This window comes from Lonchura striata, chromosome 1 (genome assembly GCF_050655825.1).
Source record: "Lonchura striata isolate lonStrDom1 chromosome 1, ASM5065582v1, whole genome shotgun sequence".
NCBI classification, from domain to species: Eukaryota; Metazoa; Chordata; class Aves; order Passeriformes; family Estrildidae; genus Lonchura; species Lonchura striata.
This window is the reverse complement of record NC_140703.1, coordinates 100084950-100100675: the sequence shown is the minus strand read 5'-3', so window position 1 is coordinate 100100675 and position 15726 is coordinate 100084950. Positions and strand designations below refer to the sequence as shown.

The window sequence follows — 15726 nt, the reverse complement described above, 5'->3', positions numbered from 1 at the left end:
CTGTAGACAGCTTCAGAAATGTGCTTACAAATTCTCACAAAAGTTAATGCACATGAAACTAGCAGTTCATTTTTGCATACCAAGTAGAAAATGTAGGGACACTCAAGAGTAGGTAGATTATTTCTTGCCCTCCATTTTGTTATTTATTCTACTGTTCCTGTAGATAAGTAAACACTGAAGCTACTGAAGAGAAAAAAAAAAAAAACAAAAGAAAAAAAAAACAATTGGAGATATCTAAACATAAATCATCGTAATTTAATTTACCAACAAACACTCATCAGCTGACCAACAGCATGTCTTCCAGATTCCCATAACTTTGTTTACTGTTTATCCTCTCCAAGTGGAAAAAATGGTGATAGAATTCAATTTTGTTTTTACCAACATATACAGACTGCTAGATTCAGAATATCCTTCTAGAATCACAGTTTATATTAAGTGCCATGCTTTGCAGCCCGTGGAAGATGGATGAGAAGACACTTTTCCCAATGAAGCATAGGAAAGCTTAAGGCTCATGTTTTCTTTGTGGTAGCAATATGTTACACCAATACAATAGAACATTTTCCAAAATGCTATTCCTCATGACGCCTTCTCCATACTAAGGCGAAATACAGCTGAAATCTGTAGCAAACTGACCTTTGACTCTATTTGCCTAATTTCATCAGCTAGAAGTCAAATTACATGCCACAAAAAAATGCAGATTCTAACAAATTTTACAGTAAACCAGACTATAACGTTCCAGAAAAATACAACCCTCGATGGTATTTAAGGCTTGCAAAGAGCATATCTATGGAACAGGCGTTCATTTTGGATGCACACATTGTTTCATAAAACTTCTCCCTCTTAAGTCTGTTTTGTCATTTCTTCCTTTTTTTTTTTATCTGCTCTGGAGGTCCAAAGTTTTTTATTAAATAAGGGTAAATATCAAACCCATGCTTTACCTCACCTGAAAATTTAGTTTTGTATGTCTAAGAAAATCCCCTTTTTGCATCAGTTCCCAAATATTCACCGCCATGTGGAAGTTCTTTCTATCCTCCAGCACTTTTTTAAAAGCAGTATCTGAAACTATGTGCAATATTCCAGGTGAGCATGGATTGTCTCACCAGATCTACAAATCTATATCCCATTACAGTGGAAACTAAGCAATTCTTTAAAAAGCACTGCCAAGTCCATCCTTTGGATGAACAGAACACTCTGATTTTAGAGCCTACACTGAATGGTGATGAGTTTTCTACAAGAAACTCGGGAAAATATAAGGGTTTATTTTGCAAATGGTTAAGAAGTTACAATCCAATAACATGAATGAAAAGCTACTTCCAACCTACTGACAGACATGTCACACTAAACATTCTCAGCAAAAGCATTTCTCCTGATTTTCTGAACTGTCGAAGTAAAAATCAGAAAGAGGAAAAAAAAAAAAAAAAGAAGAAGAAGAAAGTAAGCAGGGAAAAGAAAAAAGCCTACCAGTAATGCTTTTGGAGTTCCCATTCTTCTGGCTAAATCCAGAAGAAAGTGATCTTGACTGCAGGTGGTGCACTCTTTTATCACCACCAAGTGCCACTGCAATCAATCAGAATCAGTATAGGAACATGGGGCAAAGGAAAGCAGTCAGTTTTAAAATCAAAATGTAAAAGGTGCATTTTTAATTTGAGAATGAGTATTTTTAATTGTCACTAGAAAGGCATATTTTATGACAATTCCACATGGAAATAACGTGTCCTTTAGAAAATTCTTAATGTCCAATATCTGCTCGGAATAATGAAATCCAAAGGTGGCCTTAAATTTCAAAAATTACCTTGAATTTATTGTGTCTTCATGTGGAAGTTCAATATTCATTAGCTTATAGAGTACCAGATACCAAACTCCTAGTTCTAAGAGGAATAAATAGTACAAAATGGTCTTTAATTGTTGGGGTTTTGTCCTACCCTGCAATCATGAAATCAAAAGAAATGCTCGACAAACCAGACAATTAGAACTGCTGGCTTTTTCTGGAACAAAATTCTCTCCTATGTTTTACGAGGTGACAGTTTAATTTTGTGATCTGATCTTTACATTAAGCCCAGTATCTGGTCATTACATAGGTAATTTTTCCTTCCAGTTGACCACCATCCTTATCACTAAGTATTTGTATGTGTTGATAAATATTAAAAAGTACTAAACAAGTCACCAGGTCTAAACTGGTTTAGTACTAAACTGCAGAAGTACTTTCTCAGAGGTACTTTCTCTTTTTTTTCTACTTTGAAACAACCACAACTTTCAATACAACAGGACTAAGTTATGGAAGTCTAACTTGAGAATGGAAAGCCATGATCTTTGCCTTCAAAATGACTGTTCATGTATATAGCAAAGACTCTCAACAAGTATTTTATAGGAGCTGTATGGTAAACTGAACAGGCATGTGTACACAGTGATGCATTTACAGACCCCTGAATCATCAAACATGCAACTCCTTTGCCATTATTAACACTGGGTTTTCAGCAAATTATTCAAAATGGTTGCTGGACTAGGTTTGCCATTTTGAAGAACAGATCATGTTATCTTTCAGTGTAATACAAATTATACATCCTGCTGAAGAGTCTGCCAAGGCTGTGAACCATCACGCTCAGAAGCAGCACGGGGAAGCAGACCCAAGGTATGTGTGCAGGTTTCCTTCCCTCGCCCAGCCTGACAGCAGCAGAGGCTGCAGCTCCACGCTGAGGTTGCTTCATCCACTCTGCTCAGGTACACGGGGCAGTTGTGGCTGGTCAGACACAGAACTGGCACCTGGGACAAGGCAGGTCCTACTAGATGAAATTAGAGCCACAGTTAAGCCTGCAAAGAAAGTTTTGGCTGCGATTCAAGTTGCACTGTTATTTACTGAGCAAAGAGATGCTGTTCACAGGGTTGTCTAGCCTATGCAGGGTGCACAGTCTGGCTGGCTGGAGAGAAGGAGAAAAATCCAGCATGTTTTAGTTATAAGGTCTGTGCCACTCAACCCAGAAAGAAAAATTGACAAAGTAAAGACAGAATAAAACAATTGCATGTATGTGAGAAAGAAAGTAGCCATGCTGTTCTTACTTACTCAATTTTTGCAAAGACTACACAAAAAAAAGAGTAAAGTTTCCTTATGGTTTCACATAACACTAAACAAACTTTACAGCTTCCTGTCATTGTTCACTAAAGGCAGAAGCACCACGAACTTCTAATGCTCAGACCTGTTCTCCCCTGAACGTAAGTATAAATGAAAGCCTAAGCCTATTCCCGCAACACCTTTAAAAGCCAGAATACTGAACTAATTAATAATAAAAGATCTGGATCAAGGAGGTGTCTGTTGTGGTCAGAGTGCTCACACACACATGCCTGTGCCCCTGCCAACATTGCCAAGCAGTCCAATGACAAGTGGTGAGTCAGCATTAAGCACTCACTGTGAAAGGGGAGAACTAGCAAAGGAAAGCTGCTTGAGTTGGAAATTGCTAGGAAGGGGATGAGGGAAAAGAACTGTAACAGCAAACCATACCACAGAAATTGAGAGACAAATTGTTTTCTGCTTACCATTACATTTGTAGAAGAAAAAAAAAAGTAATATTTTGAACACTGAGTAGATCAAAATGTCAGTTCTTATAATTACAGCCTGGTAAACAAATATATGCAAATAGTACTGATAACATTTTATGCAGCTAAAATAAATTTCAGCCATTTTGAAATAACACCCAGTAGAACAGGTATTGTGTCCTCTAGTTGGAAACCTGTTCATTGCAGCACTGAACTATTAATCGTTTGGAAAAAAATAAAAAAACAAAACCAATGCTGCTTTACCTTCTACTATGAAAGAAACATTTTAAACATTTCACATGAAAATAGGATTTCTCTTTTTCAGAACCAGCATGTAACATGAGAAAATGAAATGAACTCTGACATTAATGGCTAAAGAACACTAATGTAAGGGAAACACTTGCAAAAACATGCATTTTTTTCTTATCATTACAAGGCTAAAGAACACTATGAGGTTTGGACAAGCTTTAGAAAACACACCAAAAGGTAAATCAACATTCTGCCATTAAAGAAATACAAAATCTATTAAGTGGTCAGGGCACTAAGTAGCACACCCAGATACCATGGACAATTTGAATCCAGCAGGACAACTAGGGAAACAAATGGCAGGGGCAAACAATCTGCCAGATTTCCATGTTGCTATTTCAGAGCCTCCCTGTCTTAACAAGACCTTCACAGGGCCTTAATGCCTATTAAAGCCACCAAAAGAGAAGAATAATAATCAATGTTTTGCTTTGAAAGAATACACCTTTGTATCAGTAAACAAATATGCAACATATTCAGCATCAAAAAATAAAGATATTGGAAGCTTTTTTATCCAAACATGTCAGCTAAAGAGAAACAGACTTGTATTCCACTGTTCATATTCCCCAGATATTATTTATAAAGTGGTCTTCTGTAGGGCATGCTATGAGTCATGCAGATGCATGATTTTAGCCACCTAAGGAAAAAAAAAGTGTAAAAGCAATAGTATTTTTAATTGTGCATCCTGAGAGTATTTCTTTTGATATACTATATATATATATATATATATATATATTTTTTTTTTTTTTTTTACAAAAAACACCCAATCTAAAAGAGCTTTACTAGTTCTAAATTAAAATTTCTCTATGGAATAGAAAAATTTGTGAGGCTTTTTAGAGTTCTCCTTTAGGTGTGTCCTTCAAGATCCCCACAACCACCAACTTTTTTAGACCACATATTCAATGATGTGATAGACTTGATGGATAACCATTGCAAAGTATGAAAGTGAACATCAAGAAGGGGGCTGGTGAAGTGCCATATATGTATAAGGAATGACAGAAGATACAGAAGGAAGAGAAAAATTGCTGTATGGAAACTCCTAAAAGTTTACTACTGCTGTTGCTAAAAAAGAGAAAGCCACAGCGTTCAAAGCATAATTAAAATTCAGGCTACTTATGCATCTATAAAACTTCCACTTCCAGTTTAAAAATAAAGATCATTTGAAAAGCAAGCCATTAATACTCTCCACTAATTTTTCTGTGGTCTCAGAAGTAGCTCTATACTTTCTTCTATAAGATGCTCTTTCCAAGTTCAGAAATAGAGCATTTGAAAGAAACCTTTTATCTCTTCAGACAGCTTCCAGAATCTGGAAAACACATAACTGCAAACTTGCTGCTAGAAATGAACATGTTCATTATTTAAAAGATTTTTAAAAAATTAAACTACTTCTCATTTATCCATTTATTTATCAGTTCACCTTCTACAAGCCATCTAAGAAAATTAATCCCTTGGACAACCACAGTCCTCTGCTGCCTAATAAAGCAAAAATATGATTAGAAATCTGCTTTTACAAACAACAGGAAGCCAGTTTCTTTAGACTGTATGGCATGGTATCAAGGGTGCAATACCTTCACATATCAAGATGTGCAAGATACACAAAGCTGCATTTAGCACACAAAACCTGTACTTGGTTTCCCAAGTGCCCAAGCAAAGCCAAGCCAATTGAAGGCAGCAGAACAGGCTTCAAAGGCAGGAAATGACAAGGAAGCAAGAGGAACTAGGAAAGATCTGAGGAATTTCAGAGAGGTTGAAGCAGCCTCTCCTCACTGCAAGCCATATTTTGCAGAAACTCCCCTCTTCCCAGATTTGCTCATATGTGAGGCTCCCATGTAGCCTCCCCACTCTTCAGTTGCCAGAGGTACCTGGAGAAAGGTTTCATCTCCATGTTCTCCCACAGCAGCACCCACCACTAAACGGGGTGCAGTGTAGCAGAGCTCAGCACATTCCAGAAGCTCCAGTTCCCCTTCTGCCCTTCCACCTTGCTGCCCAAGACAATGTGCTTCAATCATTTCTGCCAAGCCAGTTAAGATATCTACACCAGCAGAAATTAAACCAAAACCAGTTTTCTAGTGGTTTTAGTCCCTGAAGTAGCTCAGTATGGCGTGAGACGTAAAGGGCTGCAGGGGACAAAATAGGGAAACTGAAAAGCAAAAGAAAGTGGAAATCAGACCCCACATCCTCATTAGGTCTTCTGCCAGCAGACATTACATGAGACTGATAATATTACAGAAGTGAGCCCTCAAAGTGCCTCAGAGTACCAGGGCTTAGTCCTAATTCTTCCCCATGTCAATTTAAAAAAAAAAAAATTGCTTTCTGTATTTTTGGACATTTTTTAAGCCAGAATGAAACATAACCATATTCCCCAACAACTATGGATTTTGCAGTCAAGTTATCTGCATTCAAAGATGGGGAAGTCACAGTGAACCAATGCAGGGGTTGAGCTTCACCCTAAGAAAAGGCACCATCCTGATTCCAGGGTCTCTGGGGAGAAAATACTCAGGGAGTCAAAGACCACCTTGTTATTTCATGTGTTGAGTTAGTTCAAGATTAGCCACCAGAAGCCCCTTAGAAAAACAAAGACTTTCAAGAAGAAACTCAAGACCTTAGAAAACAAAAATTTGTTTCTGTTCCAATGTTGAAGTAGTGAATTCCTCCCTTTTTTAAAAAAGCAGTCACACAGATTACCAATTAATCTCGCCAATTAATTCAACCAGCCTTATGAAGCAACTAAACTCCTAGCCAGGCAACAATGCAAGTTCACGTTCACATAAAGATCAACTACTCTTGAACAATTAGTTCAATTGACTCAAGGCAAATTAGCCCCCACCCAATACAACATTAATTAAATTCCTTTCTCCAATTCCTCTCTTCCTTCCTTGGCCATTCATCCCCTATTACATGCTGTAGCCCATACTCACCTTGCCTTCAAAGCAGAATAGTCAAGTACAGATCATTTCCCATGTGCAGTTTTTCTCTGTCCCCCTTCACTGACAGGAGAAGGCATTTCTTGTAAACATGACAGGTAACACACTATACATTATGCAAAGCAAAGACCTAGGCAGATAGCCAACTTCATGACAAAACTATCTGCCTCCCTCACTGGGAAAAAAATCTTCAAAGATAAAAATTAAAAATTCAGTTAACCTCATCTGAGGTTTGCAACATGTCAAAACTAAAAAACAAGAAAAGCAGATACCTTTAATAACAAAAAATAGTAACTTTCATATGATCCAAAACCTTATGCCTATAGAAAATCTGTGAAATTTGATATTTTCTACCTGAATATATGTACTACATTTTGACTTACCAGCCACATTGTGCAGTCAAAACAAAACATGTCTTTCCTATGATAAAGTTGTGCAACGTGTTACATATTGCAGTGTTAAACAGACAGCCCACCCCTTTCTAGAGTGGGTCAGGCCTTGACAATGCTGCGTAAAAAAACCTTCTTTTTTTTTTTTCTTTTTTTTTTTTTTTTTTTTGTGAGATAAAGGTCTAACATCACAAGCAAAGAAAGATCATAGGATTATAGAATGGTTTGGGTTGGAAAGGACCTTGAAGCTCAGGTCAAACCCCAAAGTCTAAACTTTAGCCCCTCTGGAGCTGGCTTTTCTGTGCAATTGCAATCTCTGCTGTCTCAAGGCTCCTGTCATAGGTGCCTCAAGGCTTGTCACAGCCTCATTTAGAGTAAGTCAAAGCCAGTGCCATCATTCAGGCATTCAGGTAATGAAGCATCCTGCCTCTACAAATCTGCTTAGATATGGAATATTTCCAGATTTCTTCTCCAGTTCTCTCCTGCTCTATTTCAGTCAAACACAGAGCACAAGTGAAATAAGGCAGCTTGGACTGTTAACACATGTTTTACATGTCTGGTGCAACTGCTAATACTCCTGATAGCATTTATTGCCATAGAATAATGGGCATTTTGCTTTCCAAATATATGAGTACAGTCAAATCCAGAGGAATATAATCACAAATTCAGTATTAAGAACAGTGAAACTGCAAAATCTATAAGCAACATAAGCAAAACCTCAAAGGCTGCATAATGCTGGAAAAGTATTCTAAACAAATATGTAAGCACTTACATGAGAAAGGTTGACAGTTTATCTGAACAATTAAAACTCAATCATGCACAAATATTAATGAAAACCTTCACTCTAAATAGGGTACAATCAGTAATGCAAAGTTTTACAAATAGTGATTTTTGATTTTCTTCTTAAAAAACATTAGTTTCCAAAACTGTCCTTTCTTTCCCACTCCCCAAAAACAAACAGAAAGGACATATGCAGAAATAAATTCTGAAGAACAGAAGGGAGACTTTTTTGGTCTTTTTGATTGTTAATGTAAATCACTAAGTAGTTTTCATCAATTCACACATGCACACCTTTTTGTTTTGATTATCCATAGACACAAAAAAAGTCATGATACCTTACAATATCGCAAGTCTCTTTCCCTTAAAGTTTCAAAAATTTCAGAAAAATCCAAAAATAAACTCTATCAAGAGCCAGATCATAAGAATATTCACTCTCAGCATTTGACTCTAACATACAAATATTCCTTAGCCTTCACCATCTTTTTTATTTTCTCTGTATAAAGTACTTTTTTTATCAGCAGTTCTCAAAATCTTGCAGAGCATTATCTCCCCACACTCCCATAGCTAAAACTGATACCTAACAAGTTCACTCACTAACTTTATTATAATTTAAAATGATGGGGTTTTAAAACTAATGAAAAGAATTTTCTCAGTTTGTAGCCAATCATTAACCTATTAAAGGGAGTTTCTGTATGCTTTGAACTAAAGGAAAACTGGTAGAAACTTCTACAATACCAGATCCTAATTTAGGTCAGAGAGACTTTTGAGTCCTGCCGTACTTTACATCTCTAGCTCCAATGTATTTTCATGGGTTTAAATTTTAAGCAATGTGAATTTCACTAGGATTTGAAATGCAATTACTTACTGAAATTTATACCGCTCCACTGTTATTTGCTTCATTTCCAGTCAATGGAATAATTATCAGAAACAGTCTCACCAATTATTTTAAAAGTCTTTAAACATACCTTCAATAAATGTGCAGCCTTTTCACTTCACAGATTTCTTCAAAGTACATCACAAAACTATTAATTTTACTCCTTATTATAAAAAGTAGCTTTAAATACAGTTTGGTATTATCAGAAATCAATTCCTGGTCAAGCATGTCCCTGTAGTATTTAAATGCTGATACTTTATCAGCACCAAAAGTTTCCATAACAGGGATCCAAATACGTTATATGCAAATAGTCATGAAAATTAGTAGTTCATGTACCTGGATGGTCTTCTCTGATTTAATAGAGCTGTTTGTGCATGACACAGTAGAACTGGAGTCCAAAATTACCTTCCCTTTCCTCACATTTGATTTTTTTTGCATTATTTGTCTGCAGCAGATAGAGATTCTTCCAAGATGATAGTTCATTTTATAAAAGGTGGTGCCTCATACATGACTTTAGTCAATTCTTTACCCCATCAGTCAGATACTAAATTGTGATAGATCTGATATAACTACTTGGAAATGCTGTCAAGAGCAGTAATATACCCCTTCTGCACCACGTTATGAGTGGAGAAGAGGCCATGTATTATCCTCTCATTATTTCAGGTCATGATTTGTATTCCCTATGAAAAGCTTGGTACACTTTCATAATGATCTAGAATGCTACAAAATATGGAAACATATACTCATTTTTTATTAATGTTGTGAAAATTTTCTTCTATTTAACTGAAATTTCCCACATGAATCTGTCAGGCTGAAAAGCAGGCTTCTCAAAAACAAACCAACCAAATCAAATCATGAACAAACCTTCTCCTCCCTCAAAAAACTAAACATAAACTGTAAAATACCTCAGGCTTGTCCTGGTACCAGTGAAATAGAGGCAAAAACCCACCAAAAAATCCTCTTCTGTCTTCTCACACCATATAAAAATTGTAACAGAGTAACTTAAACTTACACACACAAGAGCATTGGTGCAGGCTACAATTATAAGAGAAACTGTCCCAAGACTCTTGATTCAGTCATGTCACCAACAATTTTACATTACAGATTGAAGTCCTCCAAAATAAACCAAAAGCAAACAGAAAATACATCTTCCTAGAAATAAAAAGCATTATATTGAACCTGCACATTTTGATTTTTCTTAAATCAAAGCATGAGTTCTCAAAGTTTCATTCCATCTTCTTCAGTAATGACTAGAAGAGGAGAAAGAAAGCAATACTTGGAGTTCATTTTTTTTTTTTTTTTTTTTTTTTGCTTTCTCACTTTCTCAGAAATTTCTGGAGACAATGTTGCTTCTGGTATACAAAACTAACATATTTAGCAGAGTTGTATGATCATTCACTGGCCACTTGACAAGTTTACAGCAGTTCATAATGTAAGGAGTAGTTTTAATAAATTTCTAAAGTCACTATGACATACAACATTACTAGCATCACAAACATTAAAGCATACGTCTCTATTATATGTGTCAGCTAACAAAACAAAACAGACAAATAATAAATATACAGTAATGTTCCTATATTAATGTGACTAGGAAAATGTGCTAGTAAATATAATGCAGTCCTCAAGGAAAAAGACTGAAATGAATTATTGATTATTTATCATCCAGTATAATAAAATCCTTTTTGAAATTAAATTACCTCCTTTGAACGTGAAAAGGATAATCATAGGCTTTCTTACTGAATCTTTTGTAAATACTGAAAATAACTTACAAGCTATGATATTGTCATTTCAAAGAGTACTCATAAAAATTGTACCAAAAATCATATGCAAAACAGCATCAGTAAGTTAATCACAATTTCAGTTGTCTCTCCATTAATGTAGAGTTTTTCTAAAATTCACAGGAAAATAAAGACTTGGCAAGGAAAATCGCAGATAAAGAAAGGTGCTATTCTGATAAAGATAAAGAAACATCCCAAAATCTTACTCACTTAATTAAAGATTTTAAAAAACAAAAACAAAGCCATAAACAACAGACAGGCTAATTTTAGAACTTTAAATCTAAAAACATGCATCTGCTTGGCTGCATAAAAATAATTAAACCATGAAGTCAAGCAACCTGATTCCCTAAAAAAAAAAAAAAAAAAAAAAGCAAAACAAATAAACTAAAACCAAAACAAATAAACAAAAACACAACAAAGATTAGTATTCAGAAGATACAGGTACAGCTTCTAGTCTGTTACATTTTAAGGCAGATCTAGGAGAGAACCTTTCACACCAGTCTGGCAGGACATCTAAAGACAGTATCTGGAGAGAACAAAACTGAGCACAAGGCTGCAAAGGCTGGAAAGGGAGAGAACAAATGCAACGTTCCATATCAGTTTAATCTTCTTTCACTTTTATTAGCAGCAAGACCCCAAAAGTTCAAACATCTATGCAAGTACTAAGTCAGTCTACCTGACTAGAGATGGCCAGCTATGGAAAGATAAACACAAAAGACTGAGATTTATCCACTCCAATAAAAAAGGACTTGGTAAGAACTTCTTTCTCAGTTAGAAACCCAGCCTCAGGTTTAGCATAATCACAGCAAAAACATGAAAACATATTTAACTGTTCTGTGAAAAGAAGAGCTTGCAGGATTAAGGTATTTTTTCTTTGTCATTGTTTTAAAGGCAGTTCCAAGGGCCTGGCTAACAAGGACATGGCTATTCAAGTCCCATTTTAACAGAATATATTTAAACTCAAGGATAATGGATGGCAATGCTAAACTTGAGCAGAAAAGTAAAGATCCAGGTAAGACAAATTTACCTAGCCCATATGACAAACTGGCATGGTTGTTAAGGGCAGGTCCAAACCTTCCTGGTATCCTCCTGTTCGTTACATGGGCTTAACTCTCCATCAGTTATACTTTTAACAGCTAGAATGAGATCTAGATTTCTACTTTCTTACCCCATACTGCAGGCCTGCTTGGAGAATTTCTTTCTGGTGACAAATTACTCTATGAGCTCAGAACTTCTCCCACAGATGTAACTATGACAGAGATGCCCACCCTACCCTCAGCAGTATTGCCACAGCTTAGGATCTGATGGCCACTCATGCAGACAGTCATGTCATTTTCTCCCTAGTGTTATCTGGCAGAGCTACAAACACAGGAGCTTTGTATCCCAGCTCTGGAGGGTCACTGCCTCACTCAGTCACATTCAGGTGATATCCAGACTTTCAGATCTCTTTCCATATCCAAGTTATACTTCCTGCTGTGAAAGCTCTGAAATAGAACTGACCTCAACAGACATCACAAAAACAGTCATTCCCAATTTAAAAAAATTCCAACTAAAAATATATTCCATGAATACAGGCTTAAATTCTTTATAACTTCCATTCACTATTTTGACCTATTGTTTCACAGTTCATCTGTCCAGTACTAACTAGCAACTTGACACTGTGCCCTTTTCTCAGATTTACCTTGATCTGAAAACAGTTTCATGTTCAGAACAGCAGCACCATCCTTCCTCCACTGCCTATACCTATGCTTAAGAATCACCACTCCTACTGTTTCTCCAAGCAGCTGCTAAAAGCAGCTGAGAGAGAATACCAGGCAAGACAGACTTCTGAACCAGCCTCAACTCTCAGCTATTCATCTCACCAGTGGCACTAATCCTCTGTCCCAAATTACAGATGCTGCCACGCCACACATGCTTATGCTGCCCACACTACAGAAATGTTCATCTGCCTTGTACAGCTCCACTTCAAAGCACTGATACATTGAACAAGACTTGTCAATCATTCTCTGCACTTGGAAATTTATCACAATAAAAGGTAGTTGGTTGTTTGTGGGTTTTTCCTGCAGAGAATGACACTGTAAGATTTACACCAAAACATTTACTCCAGACCATTACCAGATCGGTGAATTTCCAAAACGGGATGGGGGAGAGGATATGTCAGGGAAAGTGTGACTACTATTTTTGCGTGGTATTTTTGGTTTCAGTGTCTGATGGGTATCTCCAAACTTTCAACAGAAACCTAATCACAAAGCATATATATGTTTATGCATAGTACAAAATGTAAAATACCTACAAAGTCAAGGAAAGGACAAGATTACCAGAGATCATATTTGTCATAAAACCAGTTTGACATTCTCTCTCATTTCTGCACATAATCCTTTTCCAGATTATGCCCATATTTTCCATTTACCCAGAAAGTATGGACAATTGTTGAAGCCATTGTAGAAGCAGAGTCTCTAAAAGACCCTAAACACAAAGGTATCACATAAAAAACCCAAATAGACAATTAAAACATAAAAAATTATGTATGCTATGTAGAATTTTATATCCAGTAGCCACCTTCTAGGACTTTAAATCCCATCTTAAATTTATTCCAGATTTTAAAAACTCATCTGATAGTTGATTGAGAAAAAATTTAAATTCTTACCAGATATATTAAAATCATATCATGACTTCAGGAAGCATCCCTTCCAGTAATCATGTATAACAGAGTTTAGGTGTGCCACTGCCTGCAAAATCAAGGCTGCAGACTAAAACTGTAGTAAAAGACTTGCAACTTAAAATGAGGAGATCTGAATGCACAACAAAATAAAATTAAAAAGAAGTTCAGCACCAGCCATGTTCAAAACAACTTTCTGTAGGTAATATGCCTGTAAGATCACATTCACAGTTAAATATTTTCTTCAGAAAGGCCTTCCTTCTAACAGCAAACAACTGGTATTTTTGGGCAAACTAGTTTTCCAACCCAAATGCACAAAAGAACTAAAAATGGGGTTTACACTGGAACCTGTCTTCTTCATGAAGCTCTCATAAAACTGGAATAGATACCTGGCTGTAACCTAGGTAACAGCAAGTAAAGTCAAGTCCTGTAAACTATTATGTCTTTTAACAACCAGAAAATTAGAAATAAAAAGTGCAGCTCAGAACAGAAATCATTTACTGCAATCTACAAGATAAACACAGGCTGTAAGTATTTCACATCCTTAAATGAAGCAGCGGCAGATGCAAGCTTTGAAATTCGCAATTTCATTTCACAAGGAACCTTCAGGTTCTTCTGAAGTATTTCTGTGACCTATCTTTACTTAAATACAAATATTAGCTCTGACTTCAAGTATGCAGAAAGCTACAAATTTTGTACACACCAAGAAAGACCCAAGCTTTCAATATACATATCTAAAAATTGCCATGCACCTGACATAATAAAATTTTTGAATGACACATCCCTTTCTCTGCCTTTCATTCTAGACCAAGTGTGACGTGAAGACCTGAGAGCTTTTCTAAAATATCCTTTCCAAAAAAAAAAAAAAAAATTGAGAAGGTCACACAAATCAGTTACCTGGAAATAAATATCATACTACATGACCTATTCCTTATCTATGTGAGCATATTTTCCACCTCCTCAAAGTTCCCGCTGTAGTTCCTGCTGCTGCAGCTCTAGCGGTATCAGCCAGTAACACCACCCAAGGCAAGCCGAGGGGGCTGCTTGTATTGTCATTGTCACATGGTGTAAAATTGCTGTGAGCAGGATGAGACAATGATGTGCTTGAATGACAGCAGCTGTTCTGTGCTGGCATGCCACAAGCAGAGTTGTAATCACAGCCAGGTGCAATGGTGGGAATTTTGGGGGATAAAGGCAGTGGCTGCACCTGTGGCACTCTGTAACTTCTGGCCATGCAGTATTTGTTCTTTACAGACCATCTGTCATTTTGACAAGCTCCCTACCTGACCGTCACTGGAGCAGCCACTTTTTTTATTTCCTTACCAAGGCCTTTCTCCCTTTTGTACACCATCCAATTTCTGCCTCATGCATGCCTCATAAACAGAAAAGGATATGGTAACTATGGAGTAGGAACCAGTGAATCATAAGAATTTGAAACACTCCTAGTTACAGTGATCAAAGCTAAAGCCTTTAGGAAGATTATCCACACCAGAACCCTGAAAAAGAAACGTGATTCAAGTACTTTCATACTGCATCTTTGAGATAAAGCACAATTCCCTGTGTAACTGCGAAGGGCTACGTCCAGTTACGTTTAACTACGGTGGGAACATTGTAACAGGGGATGTTTTGCCTCTTGATCTATCTATGCAGTTCCAGGCCTGGCAACCGCTGCGAACACAACAGTCCACAGGCTGAGACCACAACTCTGAGGCCATTCGAGACAAGGTTTATTCGGAAAACAAAGAAATAGAGAAAAATAATACAAATCAACGACACATTTAAACAACGAGAAGTACGAGCCTTACGAGCAAGGGATACGAGACTCCAAATCCACTCGCGCCCCTGCACCCATCACCGTGTGAAACGGCGGAGGGGCAGCGCTCACAAACGATGCGAGGGGCGACGATTTCACCACTTCTCCAAAAATACGGCTCCTGGGGGAGCCGGTGTGCCCGAGGTACCGCGGGAGCGGAGCGGAGGGGCAGGGCGAGACCCTTCCCGGCGGCGCGGCCCGGCCCGGCGCTGCTGGCTCCTCGGAACTTCCCCCCGCTCCCGCAGATGACCGATACCCGCACCGCGCCACCACCCCCCGCACACCAACACACCCCTCCGCCACCGCCACCGCGCCCGGTGCCGGCTCCTGTCGCCGCTCTTGCATTTTCAGAAGCGCTCTGGCCGCCCATTCCGGCCGGCGTCTCAAGGAGGGCACCGCTCTCGCCCAACTGCGGCCGCAGTTCATTGTCCCTTCACGAGGGAGAGGGGGATGACCCATCCCGCGCAGGGACATCGGCCCGGGCAGATGGACGGACAGCGAGCCCCACCGCCCCACCCCGACACCGAGCCCCGAGCCCCGCTGCCAGAGAAGTTGGGAGCGGCGCGGGCGCTCCCCTGGCCGGGCAGCCCCATCCCTCCCTGCCCCCGCAGGGCACGGGCAGCGCCCGCAGCCGCGGGATGCCCGCGGTTCGCGGAGCAGCGGCGGTGGCGGCAAACA

At 38.2% G+C, this 15726-nt stretch overlaps 1 protein-coding gene across 5 annotated transcripts in view; it reads right to left on the bottom strand.

The window, feature by feature from the left end:
• FRMPD4 (FERM and PDZ domain containing 4) overlaps positions 1 to 15726 on the bottom strand; it is a 388479-nt gene that overhangs the window by 275769 nt on the left and 96984 nt on the right. The window contains exon 1 of one of the 5 annotated variants that reach the window (XM_077781599.2): positions 14133 to 14297. The exons of 3 other annotated variants lie outside the window; for them this stretch is intronic. In XM_077781599.2, the coding sequence (XP_077637725.2) occupies positions 14133 to 14149 (17 nt within the window). In that variant the 5' untranslated portion in view covers positions 14150 to 14297. Of the gene's footprint in view, positions 1 to 14132; positions 14298 to 15726 lie in introns of those variants that run through there. One more of the 5 variants, XM_085559072.1, reaches the window with a different exon arrangement.